This window comes from Camelina sativa, chromosome 3, assembly GCF_000633955.1.
Source record: "Camelina sativa cultivar DH55 chromosome 3, Cs, whole genome shotgun sequence".
NCBI lineage: Eukaryota > Viridiplantae > Streptophyta > Magnoliopsida > Brassicales > Brassicaceae > Camelina > Camelina sativa.
Genome location: NC_025687.1, coordinates 23,020,032 through 23,041,401, shown reverse-complemented (window position 1 = coordinate 23,041,401; position 21,370 = coordinate 23,020,032). Strand labels below are relative to the sequence as shown.

General features: G+C 35.1%; 6 protein-coding genes across 7 annotated transcripts; 3 read left to right on the top strand and 3 right to left on the bottom strand.

Moving 5' to 3' along the window:
• LOC104779229 (40S ribosomal protein S7-1) lies at positions 786-3,240 on the top strand. Its single transcript, XM_019241978.1, has 6 exons — positions 786-823; positions 918-990; positions 1,088-1,161; positions 1,277-1,400; positions 1,616-1,798; positions 1,890-3,240. Exons 1-6 carry the CDS (start codon positions 807-809, stop codon positions 2,007-2,009), a joined length of 591 nt encoding a protein of 196 aa, XP_019097523.1. The 5' UTR covers positions 786-806; the 3' UTR covers positions 2,010-3,240.
• Positions 5,824-9,606, top strand: LOC104777799 (AMSH-like ubiquitin thioesterase 1). Its single transcript, XM_010502118.2, has 14 exons — positions 5,824-6,185; positions 6,418-6,482; positions 6,596-6,671; positions 6,754-6,930; positions 7,121-7,215; positions 7,339-7,441; positions 7,522-7,568; positions 7,689-8,016; positions 8,368-8,457; positions 8,550-8,612; positions 8,693-8,767; positions 8,913-8,975; positions 9,096-9,148; positions 9,235-9,606. Exons 1-14 carry the CDS (start codon positions 6,069-6,071, stop codon positions 9,407-9,409), a joined length of 1,527 nt encoding a protein of 508 aa, XP_010500420.1. The 5' UTR covers positions 5,824-6,068; the 3' UTR covers positions 9,410-9,606.
• Positions 10,522-11,880, bottom strand: LOC104777797. Of its 2 annotated transcripts, XM_019243891.1 has the most exons (2): positions 11,795-11,880; positions 10,522-11,383 (listed from the first exon to the last, which is right to left on the bottom strand). In XM_019243891.1, exon 2 carries the CDS (start codon positions 11,188-11,190, stop codon positions 10,654-10,656), a length of 537 nt encoding a protein of 178 aa, XP_019099436.1. In that variant the 5' UTR covers positions 11,191-11,383; positions 11,795-11,880; the 3' UTR covers positions 10,522-10,653. The 2 variants fall into 2 exon arrangements, with proteins under 2 accessions (XP_019099436.1, XP_010500419.1); XM_010502117.1 differs by lacking the exon at positions 11,795-11,880 and having other exon boundaries at positions 10,522-11,765.
• Positions 12,579-13,616, bottom strand: LOC104777796. The gene is made up of 2 exons (XM_010502116.2): positions 13,018-13,616; positions 12,579-12,915 (listed from the first exon to the last, which is right to left on the bottom strand). The coding sequence occupies exons 1-2, from the start codon at positions 13,483-13,485 to the stop codon at positions 12,835-12,837; spliced, it is 549 nt and encodes a 182-aa protein (XP_010500418.1). The 5' UTR covers positions 13,486-13,616; the 3' UTR covers positions 12,579-12,834.
• Positions 14,536-17,485, top strand: LOC104777795 (AP-3 complex subunit delta-like). Its single transcript, XM_010502115.2, has one exon. The coding sequence runs from the start codon at positions 14,709-14,711 to the stop codon at positions 17,319-17,321; it is 2,613 nt and encodes an 870-aa protein (XP_010500417.1). The 5' UTR covers positions 14,536-14,708; the 3' UTR covers positions 17,322-17,485.
• Positions 17,640-18,218, bottom strand: LOC104777794 (non-specific lipid-transfer protein 2-like). Its single transcript, XM_010502114.1, has one exon. It carries the CDS (start codon positions 18,148-18,150, stop codon positions 17,857-17,859), a length of 294 nt encoding a protein of 97 aa, XP_010500416.1. The 5' UTR covers positions 18,151-18,218; the 3' UTR covers positions 17,640-17,856.

Here is a 21,370-nt window from a genome sequence, read left to right as displayed (position 1 = left end):
AACCAATGATTTTCTTTGATTTCAAAATAGATCCTTATGGTGATACGCGGTTGGAAGTTAAAATGGTTTGCGCTCTGACGCTGGAGTCTGTTTCCCTTTCGAGTATTGTGCTTTTTGCTAACGATTCATCGAGTGAAAAAGCAAAAAAAAATTGCTTTAGATTCCACTGTTTTCTATTCCTTGATCAACGGATATATTTGGATTGGCCATGACATAATCCGATCCGACTATCCAAGATTGAAGAAAGCTTTTGCAGAAATCAATGAAGTCCCTCCTAAGCCGGAAGAGATAATTGATATAAGTCACTTTTTGATGTCCAAGACGAAGGTATCTTCTTCTCCTTGTGTTAACTTGTTGATTTTGTGATCTCTTAATTTTGTAACATCTAACAAGGTTCTTTCATGCATGCAGCTTGCCGGACTTGCGAAAATGATTGGATTAGGTAATCCAAGTCGGGAGTTGCGCGCTTGCGACGTGAATATTAGTGCTATCAAGCGCCTTGAACGCGTCATGTCAATATATGTAAGTGAAGTTCTTATTATATAAGCGCATAATTCTTATATAATAAAGCGTGTAGAAGGAGATCCAAATATCTCTGTTTGTTTGCAGGAGCCGGATGAGTTGAATAGCTGTGTGAATGGTCAATTCCATCCCGTTGTTTATTTTTTGAAAAATGTACCACGTGTTGCGGAAGTAGACATTGCTGATGCTGATGTGTAAGAAATTCTTAGTTTATATTCTCTTTTTTCTCCTGTCTTCACTTTGACTCAATATAAAATACTACACATCAATACAGAACATAAACGATGGATTTTGCAATGAAGTCTCTATTTTTTTTTTTTTAGCTTCCGTGATTTTGTCTACTGTAATGCTACTGTTTCTCAGCGCTCTGATTAATGTGTTTTGTGAGGTTACAGTTTTTCGGCTCAGCATAAGATTCACAAGGAAAAGGGTGTGGAGCTTTCTGAATTGGATGAGCAAGTTGCTCAGGTTTTTGATCTTTATCCTTCGTATATTGGATTTAGGTTGCACTTAGAGAATTGGTGAAAGTTGTAGAGTTTCTAAATATCTCTGTTTATTTTCTTAGGCTTTCTTTGATTTGGAGAATACCAACCAAGAACTGAAAAGTGAGTTGAAGGATTTGTACGTCAACTCGGCAGTGTGAGTGAATTAGTTTGTTTGTTTATGATTGGATTGTTTTTGTCTACATTGTCTTGTTACCCTAGTAATAAGAAAACAACTCAAAGTTCAGTCTCTTTTTTTTTTTTTTATGTAGTCAAGTTGATATTTCCGGAGGACGCAAGGCAATTGTTATCAATGTTCCTTACAGATTGAGAAAAGCTTACAGGAAAATCCATGTTAGGCTTGTTCGTGAACTTGAGAAGAAGTTCAGTGGAAAGGTTATTTTTCTTACTTGTTCTTGCTCCTCGATTTGCATTTGTTTGATTATTAAATGTTTGGGGCAACTTGAGTTGTCTTAAGTATGGACTATTGGTCTCTTTGGGTTATGTACTTGAGAAAATAAGCTTTTCTATGTTTCAATTACCGGTTTTAGAGTTATTGCACAACTGGTTAGCTTTTTGATGATATCTTTGTCTCTCTTCCATATGCTTAGGATGTGATCCTCATTGCTGCAAGGAGGATTGTGAGGCCACCTAAGAAGGGCTCAGCTGCAAAGAGACCACGCAACCGTACTCTGACCTCAGTCCATGATGCCATTCTTGATGATATTGTCTTACCTGCTGAGATTGTTGGGAAACGTACTAAGTACAGACTCGACGGTACCAAAATCATGAAGGTGAGTAGAATCCAAAGGTCAATATTATCCAAGCTGGATGCTGCTGACGTTCTGTTAATTTAATATACGGAATTTGTGTGTGTTTAAAAAGGTATTCTTGGAGCCAAAGGAAAGAAACAACACAGAGTACAAGCTTGAGGCTTTCTCTGCGGTTTACAAGAAACTCACTGGTAAAGATGTCGTTTTCGAGTTTCCCATCACTGAGGCCTAAAGAGATGAAATCAAAACTTAGAGAAAAGAATCTGTTGTGGTCCTCTTTTTGGTCTACTTTCAGACACTGGTTTTTTATTCTGAAAATGTGTACACTCTTCGGATTAATGTTGAGTTTGATGGGAACGTGAAAATTATAGCTATCCTTGTTGGTGTTTCTATGTTTATAACAGAGTTGTCTTCTTGGTGGGTTGAAACTGTAGAGCATCTATCTGCGTAGTGCTTTTGCACTCTAGCATCTTCGTGTAGACCTTTTATTAGTAGAATACACAATACAGTAGACTAGTAGATGGAGTTTGTAGACCATCAATCCTTTGCACTAGCTCTTTTTGCCAGCGGTGATATCGATGTAGATGTGTTCTTCAGCGAATGCGTTATTGTCAAAGAATATATTGTCCTATATATTAATGCTGATGTGAGAAAGTGGTTAGCGTATGCGGTTGATCGCAGGGTTCGTGAACTATGGTTTCAGCTCATGTGGTCCGCAGAGCCAATTAGCTTGCCCAAATGCGTTTACACATGTGATACGCACGCTTGTGTCTCTCGGTCTTTTTGACAAGGTTTTTGTAGATGTTTCTTCTCCGGTATGCCTCCCATCCCTCAAACATCTTGAGCTTCTCTCTGTGGTATATAGAGATGAAGATTCTGCTGTTTGGCTCTTATTTAGTTGCCCTATTGTCGAATATATATATATGTGTTGCGACATCGCCAAGACAACGTGACAAAGTTTAGTGTAAAAGTGCCATCTTTAGTGACCTTAAAGTACTCTAATGTGGAACCAAAATTAGAGGATATTGAAGGATCTTTGGTCGTAGATTCAGCAAATTTAAAGGAACTCACCATCATAGATATTCCAACAAAGTCATGCTCGATTGAGAACAAACCTCGCCTTGATGAAAAATTTATGAATTCTCTTTCCTGGGTCAGATATCTCGAGATATTTCTAGACCTTGCAACGGTACTATATGCCTCACTTTTTTGTTTTTTTTTGTTTTTGTAAATTTGATAAAATTTATTGTTATAATCACATTTCCGGCAGTTTACTTATGTGTTGTTGTTGTGTTAATTCATTGCAGGTTCCGAGTTGTCACGACATTAACTTCTCACAGCTTATAGAGTGTAGGATACGTCCTTGTAATTTAGACTGGTTTGAGCCATTAGTGTCTTTCCTTCACAATTCTCCTCAACCGAAAGTTCATCTCATCGACCAGGTCAGTGTCTGCGCGCGCATGCATTTACTAAAAAGGTAAAAAAACTTCCAAAATTAGCAAACATGCATGTTAGTTACATTCCTTGATGTTAATTGTTGCTTCACTCACAGGTATGTTGTATGAGTGAACAATTCCCACTTTCCTTCAAGCAACTAGATGATGTACCTCTATGCTTGTCAACGAAACTCGAGATCTTTGAGTGGAAAGTGTATAGAGGAACAAGCGAGGAGAAACAAGTATTAAGATACATTCTTGCCAACTCCAAGTGTTTAAAGAGACTTGGAATCTCATTGGAATCAACCCGGGAATGGAATAAAGATAAAATTATAAAGGAGTTAAAATCCATGTCTAGGATTTCAACATCATCTCAGCTTCGCTTCTCAACTCAATTGAAGTTTGAGACCAACGTTGACAAGAGAACGTTTGAAGATCATATTTTGTCTATTGAAGATCATATTTTGTCATTATTAGTCAAGCTATATTGTTTTTATAACGTTTTTCTAATTAGTCAATTTATCTGAACACTAATAGATAATCAAATTCATGGTTTCCTATCTATATCTATATATACATTTTTGAAGTACATTTTGTATTCCATCAATATCTATAGATATTGCATAATTAATCCTTTGACAATTTGAATAAAGAAGAAAACATTTGAGGTAAGTTTTATAAATAAATAATTCCATAATCGGAAATAATATACGTTTTCCTAAAATATCATAACAAAATCAATTTCTGTTTTCCTTTTCAATAAAAATTTTAAATGTTTTAGTGAAAAAATATTACTATATTCCTTCTGTTGTTAAAAGATTTTAATGTTCTAGCAAAGATAAACAAATAATATTACACTCTGCAAACAACCCAAAACTGACTAGACCGAATTTATCTTTTATAGAAACAATAATATTATGTTGAGATTGCACTTCATTTTAAACTTGGAAAACATTAAATCGATGATAACTATGCATATCTAATATAAATCGATTTTTACCTAACCCCAAAAATACTAATCAAAATTTCCGACAGTTGTGAAATCTTTGGTGATTAATTCTCCTACTTGCTCACCAAGCATATCTATTAGCATTGATCATCTATAAATACAGCCTAAAACACATCTCATGGCATGTGATGACTTACTCCTCCGCTCATGGCACTAATACGCAATCAATCATCTAGGCTCTTGAATTGGTATTGACAACAGTTTTTTTGTTTGTTTTTTTTTTTTGTTTTTATGACACCATATCCAGTTTTTGTTTTAGTTTGGTTTATTTTGTCATGAACATGCTAATTAACGGGTTTTCTAATGTCTGTTCTTATTAGCGTTTTTTATATAGTTTTCAAAATTTCTATTTTAATTATATGGAAGCCAAATAACTTCTTAAAATACTTTTAATTTTTGATGTACAGTATCATCATTTCCAAAAGCAAGTTAAAATTAGTTGGTGGCAAACTAAAAGAAAAAGAACATGTTTCATTCGTTGTAATTTTTTGACGTAGTAGTTATTTTTATTAGTTTATTTGTTATTTTCTATATAATCTTTAATTTAATATGTTATTTGTATGTACATGTTTTTTGGTTTTCGGCTTTGGTCTAATAAATTGTTAATTATCATATAAAAACAAACTAAACAAATTTTAGCGGGTTTCTCTCTTTTTTTTTGGATGAATTCCAGAATTTAATACCAAGATCTTAAAAGTATATTAATTAGTAATTAAATATTTTACTTCAAATAGGATATGGATTTTAAGAAATTATATTTTACCTCAACGTCAAATTATATTTTTCAAGATTTCTAGAATTAAAAGAAAACAAAGATAAACTCTACATGAAAAACAAATTAGTAGCAAAATTGTTTAAAAACGGTAAGCCATAATCCTGCGCATAGCGCGGATACTCATCTAGTGTTTTTAAAACTCAAAAAGAATTTGTTATCTGGAAATCAAGTTTCCACCAAAATTGAAAGGCATAACCAAAATTAGACATCAGCCACCTTAATTATAATTTATTTGATGATATTTTATAAAATAATATTTTATTTTGAAATCCTAATAAATTAATAAATCATACTGAAAATCTTCCGGGTGACTGGGTCAACCGGTCGGAGCGGTTGAACCATAGGTCAATTAGTTTATTGGTTTATTTACATTTTATGAATATAACATCTACTTTTCTATAACTATATGAACAAAACATATATAATTAAGTACTAAACAACGTTTTTTATTTTTTTATGATTAGATAAAATAACTAAGTGATTTTTTTTATAAATAACAATATTTATTTGTAATATAATCTTAGTTTGAATTGTGATAAAAATAAAATATTTTAATTTGATATTGACCTGTTGGTCCGTCTGCTGGTTCAACCATCGATTCACGGGTTTTTAACGGGTTTTTCCGGTTTTTTGCGGATTTTTATTTGTCCCACTTTCTAGAGATATCTTAGACCAGAATATCTACCGGATGGCGGTTGGACCAGTCCGGTCCGGGTTTCAAAAGTGAATCAAAAAAATCTCAACCCACCCACCCAATAATAATTAATGAAAATTACAAATTTACCCTCAAAGGAAAGTCAAATTACACAAGAGCGTCGTTTCTTTTCTTTCTCTGTACCTCGCCATTAATCGCCATTAATCGCGGTGCCTCTCTTCTCACCTCTCGCCGTCTATTTGGACCGGAGGGTTTGCTTCCACCCCTGTGATAATTCTGTATCCGATTGACGCAGAGCTCCGAGATCTCTGCTCTTCAACTCGATGCTCTTCCATTAGTCGCAAAGCGTATAGGAAGATTGCTTTTTTTTTTTNTTTTTTTAATTTAATTTGTTTCTCTCTGGTTCGAAGCAAACTATGGGGTCGTCGTCTTCTGAGGCCATCGATATATCTACTAGTGCTCGGAGAATAGGCGTAGATAATCGTATCTCTCTCCGATTTTACTTCAGGATCGCAGATAATATCCTCAAACAGGTCTCTCTCGTCTTCTCCTACTCAGACTTTTTCATTTTGTCTCTGTCTTTTGTTTTTTTTTTGGGGTTTTCTTTACTCAGACCTGATTCAATGATTCAATGCTCAGTGTAGTTGAATTTCCAATTTTAGTTTGGCTGTCTTTACCTTAAAATATAGTTGTTGGCTTGTTGTTTCTCTGAAGGTCATTGTTTTAAGCTCCCTTTCCTAATTTATCTGCATAAATGTTTTGTAGGCCAATATATTTCGGGCAGAGAAGAATGTTATTGATTTATATGTCATGCTTCTGCGGTTTTCGAGGTGAGTATTATATACATCTGAATGAAAAGCAGCTGAAACTTTATACTCTTTGTAGTGAGAATTTAGATCATAATACTTTTTCTGAGATCATCTTTGTTTTTGGTTTTCTCTAGCTTGGCTCTCGAGACTATACCGTCCCATCGAGATTACAGATCATCTCTAAAAAGCAACAAAGAGTATTTAAGAATGGTAATATGGCAATGGATATATCTCGTTATGATCGTTTGGTTTTTCAGTCAGTAGTTTGATGTGAGTTTTGAATCTTGTGTAGAGACTACTGGATGTCTTGACGGAGCTGGAGAAGTTGAAACCAGTTGTACAGCAAAGGATCGATGAACTGAATCCCAAGCTCATGCCTCGATATAATGTGCAAGCTCATCCAGCAAATGGTTCCTTAGGCTGGTCTTCGGCCGTAAAACCATCCTTAAATAGCTATGATCATACAAAGGTGTGCCTAATGCTTTACTCTTTTTTGTCATGCATACATATATCAATAAGCTTGCATTGCTCTCTGCTCTTAATTCATTCTGGAACTTTTGGTTATAGTTAGTATAAGAACGTTCTGAGATTAAGTTTTAAGCTGCAGTAGATGAATAAATGTTCCCAGCTCCTTTCTGTGTTTCTCTTGTTTGGCATAGGTAAGAAATCCTCCTGGACATAATTTTGGCTACATGGGTTCCAGGGGTCAACAATTCTTGAACGCTGCACCACTCGATGAGCGTTTCCGAAAGATGTACGTCTTCAGTTTTGTTTCTCAGAAACTTTTCTCAATGAAAGATCTTCGTTCTATTTCTCACTGTTTTTCTGGTCTCGTGGTTCTGTCTTATAGATTTTATTAACTTTACGATTCATCTAGGTCAGTGAACTTCCGACCAAATGAAGAAACCCTTTCCAAGCATTCTATCTTGGGTCCAGGTGGACTTGGTGGACAGTGGCAGCCACCAATTAATGTTACAAAGGTATCACAGGATGCTTGGTTATTTTCTTTATAATCCACTTCTTCACACTAAGCTGATGTTCTTTGCGTTATATGATCCAGGTTCAATATCCAAGCAATATAGATTTTTCGCCAGTTGAAATCCCAAGGTTAGATCGACTAGCTTGTTTGTTTATTTCTTACATATTCCACTCTCCCCCTCCGACTTATTTTGCTTGATTATCTCATGCCTATGTGTTCACCTTCCCCACTCTCTCTGTGGGAAACAGCTTCCAACAATTTGTAGATAGCAAACCAATGATAAGGAATGACAGTAATGATGAACCTGAAAGACCAATCGTGGAATCAAGTGCTACATCTAGTGAAAATATCCAGAAAAATTACACTGAAGAGCTTTCTTCCATGATTTCTTTTGAAGAACCAGAAAGTGTAAATGATAACAATCTCATTAGGCAACCTTCACCACCTCCAGTGCTTGCAGAAGTTCAAGACTTGGTTCCTGCTTTATGTCCTGAAGTTAAAGAACCCGAATGCAAGATAGAAAACTCTCTGCCAGATGAGTCTCTACGGTCGGAGTCTCCTCTTGAACTACATATTGTAAGTTTGCTATATTTCTCCTATCTTTGTTATTATTCTGATGTCAAAGTTCATACAAAATTACAAATCTACTCAGGGCTGCATCGATTGCTTAGTTTATTGTGTACTGTAGCTTATTCTATGTAAACACTAGACTCATTTTGATGGGTCCAGTTCCAAACACATATCATATATTGTTTATCTAACCTTGGGATTTCAACACATAATATAGAACTAGTGGCTAATTCTATTGCTACATTGTCCGAGACTCTGCAAATATAAGATAGAGTGAGAATAAGTTTGTAGACAACCACTGGCTCTATGTTCTACTATCCTATTGTCTTCATGTTTGATAATTATCTATATTTGCAGGCAACAACAATGATGGATACCTTCATGAGGCTTGCCAAGTCAAACACTAAAAAGAATTTAGAGACGTGTGGTATTCTTGCTGGCTCACTGGTAAGTCGTATTTAAATTTAAAAATGCGATATTGACATTAAGCTCATGAAGATGAATCAGCAATAATGATCTGTGATCTCACTTGTTTGCAGAAAAACAGAAAATTTTACATTACAGCTCTCATCATACCAAAGCAGGAATCAACATCTGACTCGGTAAGCACAGAGTCTTGTTTTTGTATTTCAACTTAATTTCTTCATATGCACATTCTCACTTATTTCTCGGTCTTTCTCAGTGTCAAGCCACAAACGAAGAGGAGATATTTGAAGTACAGGACAAGCAATCCCTTTTCCCACTTGGATGGATTCATGTGAGTAAATATGAATTTAGCTCTAACTGCTGTCTTCTTGAAGATCAGTCTTTGTTATCTGTTAATATCATTTTTCTCGGTTAACTGGTCTCATGATATAATTTTTTCTTTACTAACTTGCTAATCACTATCTCCATTTCCTCAGACGCATCCGACACAGTCTTGTTTCATGTCATCCATTGATGTTCACACACACTATTCCTACCAGGTACGGACGAAACCTTTTTAAAGAATTTGAAAAAGACTTTTACATATATCAACAATGGGTTTACACTCCTTCCTCATAAAGAAGTCATAAACCCTAAACCTTCAATTACAATGTTTTCAGATTATGTTGCCGGAAGCTGTGGCAATTGTTATGGCGCCACAAGACTCTTCAAGGTATAGTAGACAGACAAAAGACCAAAAATTCATATCAGTTAATAAATTGATTCGAGAAACCCTAAAAGGATTATGTTTTTTTACAGGAATCACGGAATATTCCGGCTGACAACGCCGGGAGGAATGACGGTGATAAGAAATTGTGACCAGCGTGGGTTTCACGCGCATAGTTCACCGGCAGACGGAGGACCAATTTACAATACGTGTAAGGATGTTTACATGAACCCTAATCTCAAGTTTGATGTCATTGATCTCCGATAGCATCAGTTGTGCGTTTGAACATGAAACTATCTATGTTCTCTACGATTGTAATAATTCCGTGTATGTTTATATCCCGATTTTAAATATTATTTACGTTTGTTTTCCATGTACAATTTTTTATGTTAGCATGTGTATTCATGTAAAACTGAAAATAAACCAAGACATAATACAATTATACTGTATAATAATTTGTACCATTGTTGTCATTTTTGTCACTAATCACTGTCCAGTTCAAAGTGTATAATGCATGTTTTTAACAAAATCATTTCAACATTAATAGCAAGATAAACTGCAACATCCCTCATGGTATCCATGGAGAGCTCTCTTCCACTGGAATCAATCTTTATCACTCCCCCTTTGGTTCCGAAGACATCATGTCTCGGTAGATTTCTAAGAATCCATTCGCAGCTTACGTTTTGGGCGAATGCGATCCGAGATGCTTCCTCTGGAAAAGCTTAATATACTTGCAGATTCAAGGGGCAATGGAGGATACGCAGTAAAACAGCTACTTTTGCTTAATATACTCTTAGTTGCCTAGCGTTGAAAGTTTCATCAGGCATCTCGTTAACCAAAAACATACAGTTGAGGCAGAGGTTGGACTTGGCCTGGTTCCATTCTTTATGAATGTTGGGCTCTTACCATGCAACCAAAGGCAAAGTGCAAGAAACAGAGGACCTGAAGAAGAAGAATAGCAATAAGAAGTAAATGGGGGACATGTCATGTCAAATTTTCTAAAACCAAAGTTTTATCAAATTACTTAAATAAGAATGGTTCAAGTTAGACTTGGCTTTTCAAGTACCATTTAACAGATGTCTAATGTTGGTCATACCTTATTCCATTAATAAACTTATTTATTGTGCTTTAAGATGTTAAAATATAGATGTGCACCAATCCCTGGTGTGTATATATAGATTTCGTATGACATTGGTGTTACCCACATCTTTACTTATCTCTGACTTGAAAGTTAAAAGAGTCATTTATTTCAACAAAACTAGCTAATAGAGCATTTCGTATGTAAAGATAGGTTCTCTGAGATAGATATGAACCATTTTTAGTCTGATTGCGTCATCTCATCTGTCATTGAGATTGTGTCCAATTCGAAAAATTGAAGCAACCTAAAAAGTTTGTAGTAAGTAACACTAAAAAATGTGTACAAAGATCGAGAAAATCTCACAACAACAATTTGTAGACACAAATCAAACGAGGAAACATAATTGATGGAAACTCTGAACATCTCATATCATCTACTTCTTGTTCTTCTTCTTCTTCTTCGTCTTATCTTTCGAATGGCTTAAGATCGATCCTAAACCAAATGTTGATGGACCGTTAAGGACTGGAATAACAGAAAAGCTTCCTCCTCCTTCACCTTTCTTTCCTGCGTGCTTTTGCGGTCTGAACTGATACGCATTGCAGCAAGAGGACCGAGAAGAAGGCCTATGGTTTTTAACATCTCTCAGCATTGCTCTCTTAGAATTAGTAACCGAACCCGTAGAGTTGCTTCTAGTGAGCCGAGGAAACGAACAGATCAGACTCTTCTTTATGTCGCAGTTGAGGCTCGAGCTTCTCTTGAAACTCCAAAACGACTTTGATGACTTCTCTGCTTCTGAGTCAGAGTTTGCTCCGCTCGCTCGCCCGTTGGTTTCCTTCTCGCTGTGTTTTGTGGGTAACGGTTGTGGCAGGGGAGGGGATGGAGAAAGGGAGGAGGTAATGGGAGGGAGTTCATACTTGTAGAGACGTTTTGGTACAGTGGAAGCTGCGGTTACATGGAAAGGAAGGATCATGCCGTCTGCAAAGATCTCATCCGCTGGTGAGGAGTCTCCTGGATCAAAGTTGTTTGAGATATGGAACTCAAAGTCTGGGTTTGATGAATCTAGAAGAGTTTCGTCTCTTCTGATCAGGCCGGATGGTTCTACTACGGGTGGTGGTGCTATCTCGGATTGGCCAAGATCACTTGAGAACGAAATCCGCTGGTGACTTGAATCCGTGCAGATCATAGTGACCAAAACAAAACAAAAAAAAGTCAAAGCGAGTGAAAATGATCTCCCTCAATGTCAAAACCTTTCTTTTAGAAGTTTGAGTGAAAATGATCATAATGTTGTTAGAAGTTCTAATAAAACTCCTGAGTTGGTGGGAAGAAGTTGAAGTTTCGAATAAAATAATGGAAGTCTTAATCTATCTAAAGATTGTGGTAAGCCACTCACTTCTATAAGAAGCAATTGCTTATATATGTGCCCATTATATGTAAATGTATTTTCATAGGGTTTGAATAAGTATGTTACCGTTACTATTGAGGGATCACTGCATCAAGTTAAGCATTAACTCAAACTCAGCCAAATCTCATACTAAATTATCTAGAAAGCACTAGTAATAAGCAGTAACTTTTACCTTAAAGAGGTTAGGCTTTGTTGCTGGTGTTTGGTCAACCTGTGGTTTAAGGATATCTTACATAGATTCTTGTCCGGAAACCTGTGAACCCATCAAACAAAATATGATAGCACAAATATTATTGGTAATCAGATTTAGATATTGTTTTCAAACCTCTGGCCAAAACAACACAAACTAATGCAACAGGAAACCATAAAGACAAACACAAGTCCACGAATAAGAAGCTTCTCTAAAGATTTTTTCAGATAATTCATTATCAGTATTAACTTGTATGCTTCATCCAAAAAAAAAACAGGAACAGATAAAGTTTGCTTTTGTTCAAAAAGGCCAGGGCATAAACTTCGGTGATACAGTAATCTGGATATCCAACAAAGAAACCAACTTAACCTCAGAGATGCGAGTAGAAGCTTGTCCAGTCCTCAACAGACATTGCCCGATCTACCCGTTGGTGAAACAAGCAGCATGTTATTCTTGACATTAAGGAACCGAGCCGTGAAACATACTCGAGAACAAGATGTTTCTTATGTAAAGAAATTTTAGCCATCAATATACCCAGCAACAATAAGAGTAGACTATATGGGACAAGATTGAAGAAACCCTTTTTAAAAAAGTGAAGCAAACTGCATCATTAAAAAAAACACAAACAGCCAGAGATTACAATTAGACTGGAGATCAATATGTTTACTAAACTAAACATTATCTGCTTGAAATTGTGTTTCTTCATGGACCGGAACATTGCTAAAACTTGAGAATGTCTCAGAGTAGAACAAAGAACAGAGAGAGAGAGAGAGACAATGAAGCAGCTACCATTACTATTAAGAAAAAAAAAACATTACAATTAGTGAATGAATGATGGGATTACAAATTTACCAGTAATCCACTTTACAACAAACAAGAAACCATAACATATCCCGGTTATCTTCACAGGACTAGAAGAAAACATAGCTAAAACTTGAGAATGTCTCAAAGCTGAAACAAGAAGAGACAATCCCAAAGTTGGGGTACATATTCTTTTGGGCTAAGAAAGTAAAGACCTTTTATCACGTATCCTGAGCTCCTCCAGTTCCATTGTATAAATCAATTGTTACTTCTTCATTCAACCACAATCCTGGAAAAATCGTCTGCCAAAAACAAAAACAACAAAAAAGATAGAGAATTAGTAAATCCAACAAAAGCATCAAACTTTGGAATTGAAAGTAACAAAAAGGAAGAAGATACTTTACATTCAATTTCTTCTGAACAAGCCTAGGTCTCTTCTTAGGTCTCCTGGAAGGTTTTTTCCCAAAGGCAATGGAGAAGTCTTGTTCAATCTCTTCTCTCGTCAAAGGAATTGAGAATTTCAATTTCTCATCATCATTCTCGGAAGAGATGGTGCTTCTCTTCACCCCAATTTCATTATTCCTACGAAGAGAAGAATCAATCGCCGGCGATTCGTCTCCTCCAGGTGGTTCACTACACGCAGCTCTCCTCGTCCTCAGATTCCACGGCCTAGCCGCCGCAACTACCTCACCGTTCTTCGCTCCGGATCTGGGTGCGTGGTCGGGAGACGAAGAAGAAGGAGATGGTTGGTGGTGTGGTGAATTTGATGATGATGGTAGATTGACGCATCTGAGGTATCTCTGTTGACCCCAACGAAGATGAGGTAAAGGGAAGTTGTGAAGACGTTTGGATCTTTCAGGAGGAGGCTCCATTGTTGTTGTTGTTGTTAGCTTTTTCTCCTTCTTCTTCTTTGTCTCGTTGGCCTTCGAGAGAGAGAGAGAGAGCAGTTCAAAGTTGTTTCGTATTTATTCTCAATGAGTTTATTTTGGTTTTTTTTTTTTTTGGTTCTAATGAGAAAGCAGTGCGAATTATTTGGTGGTAGCGTTTTATATATAGGAGGGAAGGACAAATAGACTTCTAAAGCAAAAAGGAAATAAACATCAAATAACACCTTTCAACTTGTAAAAAGGAAAACAATAAGAAACAATATGTTAACATAAAAAAAAAAAAATGGGAAGATTAAAATATGATGCATTTTTTTTTTTTCGATACATTGCAATCTTTATTTGGTTCCTCAGTTATGTTATTATGACCATAAAATACAAAAAAAAAAATTAATTGTTTTAACAATAAAAACATTTGCTATGACATGAATCATATATGTGAGACATGTTGGATTTAAGCTTAACTTTGGGATACTTGGGGTTTGAGATGTTGTTTGTATCTTTTATTTGAGTAAAATGAAAATAAAAGATAGTGTTATCAAATTATTTGTTATTTAATATATGAATATGATACAAATTGATTTTTCTATTTTTAGTAAGAGTTATTTAAATTATATGTATAGATTTGCGTGGTTTATTATAAAAATCATTTTCATGCTTTTAGGTATCCATTTCTTATTTAATGCAACGTAGATTTATTCTTTGTTTTCAAGTATCCATTTCTGATTCCATGCAACATAGATATCAAGCACAAAATTATATATCTAAAATCTTAGACGCTAATAACTATTTCAACATATGATTTAGAATGTAGTTGAATAGATTTTAGTTTTAGATGAAAGTAGCTTAGTCTTTTAATAGTTTTTGGATGTGATTGATGCATCCAATTATCCAAAACTTTAATTTCCATTTCATTACAATCTAAATTTTGGATGTCAATTCGCTTTTTCATAAAATATTTCCAAATTGTTTCATGTAACCATCAAGGCCCATTCATTTCTACTAAAGCCCATAAAAGCCTTTTTCTCCTTTCACCCCTTCACCTTCTTCCATTTCTTCGCCGAGATCGCGAGTTTCACGACGCCGATCAGCTTCAAAAACCCTCGGAATCTCATCACTGCAACCCCCCAAATTCATGTCATCTTCCAATTCCCAATCACAGCTCTAATCCCTATTCACCAACCACAGTTTCTGCAAAACCACCAGAATCGATGTCGTCGTCTTCCACTTCTATAATGGACAACTTGTTCCAACGGAGTCTCGAGGATCTGATCAAAGGCTTTCGTCTCCAGCTTCTCGGTGAATCCAATTTCATTTCCAGAGCTCTAGAAGAGATCCGCCGCGAGATCAAAGTCACAGATCTCTCAACTAAATCAACCGCTCTTCACAAGCTCTCTTACCTCGCCGCACTTCACGGCGTAGATATGTCTTGGGCGGCGTTTCACGCCGTCGAAGTTGTTTCCTCTCCACGGTTCCAACACAAGAGGATCGGTTACCAAGCAATCACTCAATCGTTCCATGAACAGACCTCGGTTCTGCTTCTGATTACTAACCAGGTTCGAAAGGATTTGAATAGTGCTAATGAATACGAAGTAAGTCTAGCTTTGGAATGTTTGTCTAGGATTGGAACTCATGACTTAGCTAGAGATTTGACTCCTGAAGTGTTTACACTCTTGGGCAGTAGTAAAGCTTTCGTTAAGAAGAAAGCAATTGGTGTGGTTTTGAGGGTGTTCGAGAAGTATCCTGATGCTGTTAAGGTATGTTTTAAGCGTCTTGTAGAGAATCTTGAAAGCTCTGATCCGCAGATTCTGTCTGCTGTTGTTGGAGTGTTCTGTGAGCTTGCCACACGAGATCCTGGATCATGTCTTCCTTTAGCTCCTGAGTTATATAAAGTATTGGTTGATTCAAGGAACAATTGGGTTCTGATTAAGGTTCTTAAGATATTTGCTAAGTTGGCCTCCATTGAGCCGAGATTGGGTAAGAAAGTGGCTGAGCCGATCTGTGAACATATGAGGAGGACTGTGGCAAAGTCTCTGGTGTTTGAGTGTATTAGAACTGTGGTGAGTAGCTTGAGTGATCACGAAGCAGCTGTGAAACTTGCGGTTGCAAAGATCCGGGAGTTTCTGGTGGAAGATGATCCGAATCTCAAGTATCTCGGTCTTAATGCCTTGTCGATTGTTGCTCCGAAGCATTTGTGGGCAGTTTTGGAGAACAAAGAAGCTGTTGTCAAGGCTCTGAGCGATGAGGATCCAAATGTGAAACTTGAGGCATTGCATCTCTTAATGTCGATGGTGAATGAAGATAATGTGTCAGAAATCTCCAGGATTCTTATGAATTATGCACTCAAATCAGACCCGTTGTTCTGCAACGAGATTATATTTTCTGTCTTATCAGCATGCTCCAGGAATGCATATGAGATCATAGTTGACTTTGATTGGTATGTGTCTCTTCTTGGTGAGATGGCTAGAATCCCACATTGTCAAAGAGGGGAAGAGATTGAGCATCAGTTGATCGATATCGGTATGAGGGTTAGAGATGCTAGACCGCAGCTGGTCCGTGTTTCTTGGGCACTTCTCATTGATCCTGCATTGCTCGGAAACTTGTTCTTGCACCCGATATTATCTGCATCTGCGTGGGTTTCAGGAGAATACGTTGAGTTCTGTAAGAATCCATATGAAACTGTGGAGGCACTTCTGCAACCACGCACTGGTCTCTTGCCCCCCTCCATAAGAGCTGTCTACATACATTCAGCTTTCAAAGTTCTTGTCTTCTGTCTCAGGTCTTACTTCTCGGCCGAGGAATCCACTTTGTCATTCTCGGCTCAGGAGTTTAGTTCTGCCTCTTCATCCATGAATGCTTTCACATATGAATCTATATTGAATCTGGTGAATGTGATTGAGCTTGGTTTGGGGCCGTTATCTGGAACCCATGATGTGGAAGTGCAGGAGAGAGCTAAGAATGTTTTAGGATACATTGGTATGATAAAGCAAGAACTAGCTGAGAAACTAAACCTTCAAGACAATGAAACAGAAGTTTTTAGAGTCACGGCATTCATGGAAGATGTGTTCTCAGAAGAGCTAGGTCCTGTTTCTGCAACTGCACAAGAAAAGGTTTGTGTACCGGGTGGGTTAGAGCTGAAAGAGAATCTCGGGGATCTAGAAGAGATCTGTGGGGAATTTCTTAAACCCGTGGAATCGGATTCGGTTTCAGACACGGACAAGATCAGCTTCTCTGTCTCCAAACTCAGAATCAGAGATCAACAGGAAGCCTCCTCATCTTCATCTCCCCCACATGAAGCTTCATCTCTGCTTGCTGAACACCGCAAACGCCATGGCATGTATTATCTTCCTTCGCAAAAGGACGATCCAGATAACAACGGCACACCGAACGATTATCCTCTGGCAAATGAATTAGCAAACGAGATATCCCCGGATCCATTTAACCCCAAGAAGAAACCGAATCAATCTAAACAGAGGCCTGTAGTAGTGAAACTAGAGGAGGGAGATGAATCAAGGAACCCTCCTCAAGCAAAATTAGATATAGAGACAGTTAATGATGATGAATATTTGTCCCGAGCAATCCAAAGCGCTCTTCTTGTAAAGAACAAGGGAAAAGAGAAAGACAAGCATGAGACAAATCTGAATTCGGGACAACATGAAAAAGATGAGAGCTCGAGAATAGAAGATCAGCAGAACTCAGAAAAGAAGAAGAAGAAGAAGAAAAAGAAGAAGAATGGGGAAAGAAGTAGTAAGCATAAATCGCGAGGGCGAAATGTAGTAGCTTCTGCTTCAGAACAAGTTATCATCCCAGATTATCTATTGTGAGTGAGTGAAATTAAAACCAGTTTGTGTTCTTTGAGAGTGTTTATGTGCATATATACACAGAAACCAAACAAAATGTGTATTGTGTAATTCTTTTTGTGTATAGCAATTTTCATGTATTGGTTTCTGTTATCTAATGAAACTTTTCTAAAAAGAACAGATTTTTTTTTCTTTTTGTCATATATATTACTCCTTCCATTTCATAATTAGAGAAGTTAATTTTATTTGGTAATATAGGATGTTTTCAACTTTCTAATAACTTTTGGGTATTTTATATTATGTAATCTTATTTATGATTGGTAGAATTTTTTAAAGTAGTTATTGTTTTAATATGTCTGCTTTTATTCAAAACATCATATATTTTGAAACCTAAGAAGTATAAGATAACATAGAAACATACATAACATTTAGGTATGATCATGATCATCATCACCTAGTATTATTATAGATAGTACTGACATACTTTAACTAGTAATTAACCACTTCATAATCAGCGAAAAGATGTCGTTAATTAATAAAACGTGATTAACAATCCTTTTTAACAGTTTGGGGTAGCAATCTGGCAACTGCTGGTGACTTTCCTTGCGTTAGGAGAGTTAATGTACTGGCGGAGGCTAGGGTTCCTCAAGTACCCGCAAAGGCATGGCTTCTGCTCTCTCAGCTTAGCGCAGCATGCTTGTGACGGTGGCGAAGATGACGTCATCGCCGCCGCACATGGAGTCAGCTCCATCGGCGAGCAAGTTACCCCTTCTGTCACCGGGATTTTGGCCACAGTCACCAGGAGAATCGCCGCTGCGAGAGCTAAAACGGAAACCGACATCACCTTCACCATTTTTCTTCTTCTTTGAATTTTCTTGATGTGTTTGTGTTAAGTGGTTGTTGTGTTTTCAGTATGTGTCTATAAGTTATCCCCTTCTATTTATAGAGAAGGAAAGTGTAATAAAGCTTTCTCATTCTATCTCTTTTGGGCCTTGTTTTTTTACTCAATTCTTTGTTACAAAATATTGGGTTTTCATGTGAATTTTGTTTGTTTGTTAAGAAAGATTGCTAGGTGGTGAGTGGGTGACACAGTGATAAGGCTATATATATCATTCATAATTGAAAAATCAACCAAAATTGTGGTGAATGTAATTGAAAGAAAAATCAATTAGCCAGCCTTTTAAACGAGATGAAAATTTTTTTTGATACTAGGTTTTGAAACCGGACTACGCGTGGGTTTATTTGATATATTTTGATAAAAATTATATATGATCGATTACAGTAATAAATATTATCTCATAAAAAAAATTATCTCATACAAAAAAAATTAAAATTAGTACTAAGGAAAAAAATTAAATTTCAGATACACAATTTTTTAAAATATAAAAATCAGTTGTGTTATAAAATCAAATCTGATTAAAAAATCATAAATTTAACTTGACGTTGAGGCGAAGCAAATCAAATTGATGCCCTCACATATCCTAAACCATTTTCTTTGACCACGAGAAAAACGAAACAATTTTATAATCATGAATTTAACTCGCTTTCATATTTAATTGATCGCTACCACCTATGTTTTCGTGTTTTTTATTCAATGTTTTCTTATTCTCCATATTCTTTCTTGTCATTTTCATTGTCAAAGTTTGTGTTAATTTTCATCGTAACTTTTCCCGTTTGGTTCTTCGTTATACTCTTTTTCTTCTTCTTCCTCGTCAACTTCTTCACATTCTTCCACTGAAAAATCTTTTTCTAGACTACCACACAACTTGATAACCTATCAAACTCCAAAAACAAAATCATTTTTTTTCTCATAAAATTTGTGAAATTCATGATTACCAGCATAGTAAACACATGCACCCAATTATTGACAATTTTATCCACATACTTATTTGGTTTTAGATCCACGCGTTTAGAAAATTCTCAAACCAAAATCCTTACTTGGTTTATAATATTTTAAAAACATAATAAAATATACTAATAACTATTTATTTAATATGAATCATATGATATATAGAAATATGAGTACACTATAAGAACATATTAATTATAAATAAATAATATCAGTTATATTATATCATCAAATAATATCAACCATATCATATTATCAAATAGCTGTAACCGTATATAACAGTAACCGCTTGACCGTAACCGTATTTAAACGTAACTGTTTAACCGTTTGTTTAACGGTTATGGTTAAGGTTAGAAAAATTTCTAACCATAACCGATGGTTAATAAACCTTAACCGTGACAACCGTAACCCTGGTCATGCCTATGTATATCTAATATAACATGTGTGTTTATCGTCTATCTTTCTTCTTTAAACCTCAAAATTTGACTCAAACATCAAATTAAGGTTTTACGATGTCAATCCTTCTTCCTTAGACCCAAAAATAAAAAATTAACGAAAGAATATGTTTTACAGCTCATAAGAAATAAAAAACACAAATGTAGATAAATAAGATAATTTATGTTTTGCATCAATATTTATAATATTTTAAACTTTTAAATGGTTTCGAAATATAAAATTTGAAACTTTTAAATTTTTTTAATATTTATAATATTTTAAACTTTTAAAATTTAAAACTTATAATATTTAAAAACTTTTTAAAAGTTAAGAACTTTTAAAAGTTTCAATATTTATAATATTTAAACTTTTAAAAATTTTAAATATTATAATATTTTTTTGAAACTGTTTAAAGTTTTAATTTGATTAAATAAAAAACCAGATCAAATTAAATAAAACTTTTAAATTTGGACGCCTGATAAATCAAGTTTTCATGCTCATTCGTTGTTGGAAGCATATTAATCTTATTTATACTGGTTCTAAACCATTGTCTAAAAAAATTCTAGCCGATGTGGGATATTGTGCTTAGTTCTTTGATTTCCATAAATTTAATCTTTGATTTCCATAAATTTAAAATTTTTCCTTTTTCTAAAAAATTCTGTAAATTTAAAAAATGTTAATGAATGACATGTCACTGTTTAAAATAATTCTTAATATAGAAAATTCTGGAAATTGTATAAAATGTTAAATAGTGATATGTCAAATTTCTATCGGTTGTTTAAAATCCTATGTGTACGGCTTTAGGTCCTACTTTTTATTAGTATAGACTAGGTTATTAACCTGTGCTATGCGCGAGTATATTTGTATTAAGTTTTTAAAAATTGTTATAAACTTTATAATAATATAAATTGCTATACATTGATATGTAGTATGTAAAATATTATAGTTTTTTAGTTTTGTTTTTTTATAATACAAATGTTCTTTTAATCATATTTCTTTCCTATTTATACAAATTAAATTTAGAAATAGTTTTTTCTCAATTTTTTTTTTATATTTCCATATATTTTGATTGGTGAAGTCTTAAAGGTGCAAGACGGAGTTGAAGATTTTGTTTATTAATGTTCTGATCTATGCTTTTTGTTTATTTTTGCGTTTTCAAACATTTTTTAAAAAACATCTAACAATTCGTCTCTAAAAGCTTAATTCAATATGCGCATAAGCTTTCCCATTCTTTAGGAGATATGCAGCTAACTGCAAATTTGGTTGTTGTTCTGGTTGCCCCAAGCATGTGAATGTATTTCTATCACGGTGTTTTGATGTATATTATAAACTAAGAAAAACAAATTACCCAAATTGATCATCAAATAAATATATCAACTGCAACATGTAATGAGAAGACATCGCTGATCACACCAAAGATTCTCTACTTGACATGTCTTCGGAATACATAGATCGAACTCCATAAAAGACAAGTTAATGTTCATTGGATATAATGTCATATTACATGCATCATGACATAAACATTATTTGCTTGTACTATATATAAATGCCTCGAGAGTTCCCTTGATTTTTATTTTACTCTACAAAAAACTATAATCTAATAGACTAATACAAAGGTTATGTACAACCCACCTAGCATTCATTCACCCATAATCAACAAAATTAAGAAAATTAAATCAAAAAAACTACCTAAAAAAAACCTAGAAAAGTTTCATCACCATCCGAAATTTTTAGTACTAAGATTATTAGTTTGTAACTTGCTAATACTATACCTTACCACAATACCACA

Bases quoted from the DNA above. Each gene is read 5' to 3' on its own strand.
- LOC104777794 (XM_010502114.1), bottom strand. From the start codon at position 18,150: ATGGTGAAGGTGATGTCGGTTTCCGTTTTAGCTCTCGCAGCGGCGATT.
- LOC104777797 (XM_010502117.1), bottom strand. From the start codon at position 11,403: ATGATCTGCACGGATTCAAGTCACCAGCGGATTTCGTTCTCAAGTGAT.
- LOC104777795 (XM_010502115.2), top strand. From the start codon at position 14,709: ATGTCGTCGTCTTCCACTTCTATAATGGACAACTTGTTCCAACGGAGT.
- LOC104779229 (XM_019241978.1), top strand. The intron at 1,401-1,615 runs GTTATTTTTCTT...CCATATGCTTAG, and splicing joins AGAAGAAGTTCAGTGGAAAG to GATGTGATCCTCATTGCTGC. The intron at 1,799-1,889 runs GTGAGTAGAATC...GTGTTTAAAAAG, and splicing joins ACGGTACCAAAATCATGAAG to GTATTCTTGGAGCCAAAGGA.
- LOC104777799 (XM_010502118.2), top strand. From the start codon at position 6,069: ATGGGGTCGTCGTCTTCTGAGGCCATCGATATATCTACTAGTGCTCGG. The intron at 7,569-7,688 runs GTTAGATCGACT...TGTGGGAAACAG, and splicing joins TCGCCAGTTGAAATCCCAAG to CTTCCAACAATTTGTAGATA. The intron at 8,976-9,095 runs GTACGGACGAAA...CAATGTTTTCAG, and splicing joins ACACACACTATTCCTACCAG to ATTATGTTGCCGGAAGCTGT.
- LOC104777796 (XM_010502116.2), bottom strand. From the start codon at position 13,485: ATGGAGCCTCCTCCTGAAAGATCCAAACGTCTTCACAACTTCCCTTTA. The intron at 12,916-13,017 runs GTAAAGTATCTT...TGTTTTTGGCAG, and splicing joins TTGTTCAGAAGAAATTGAAT to ACGATTTTTCCAGGATTGTG.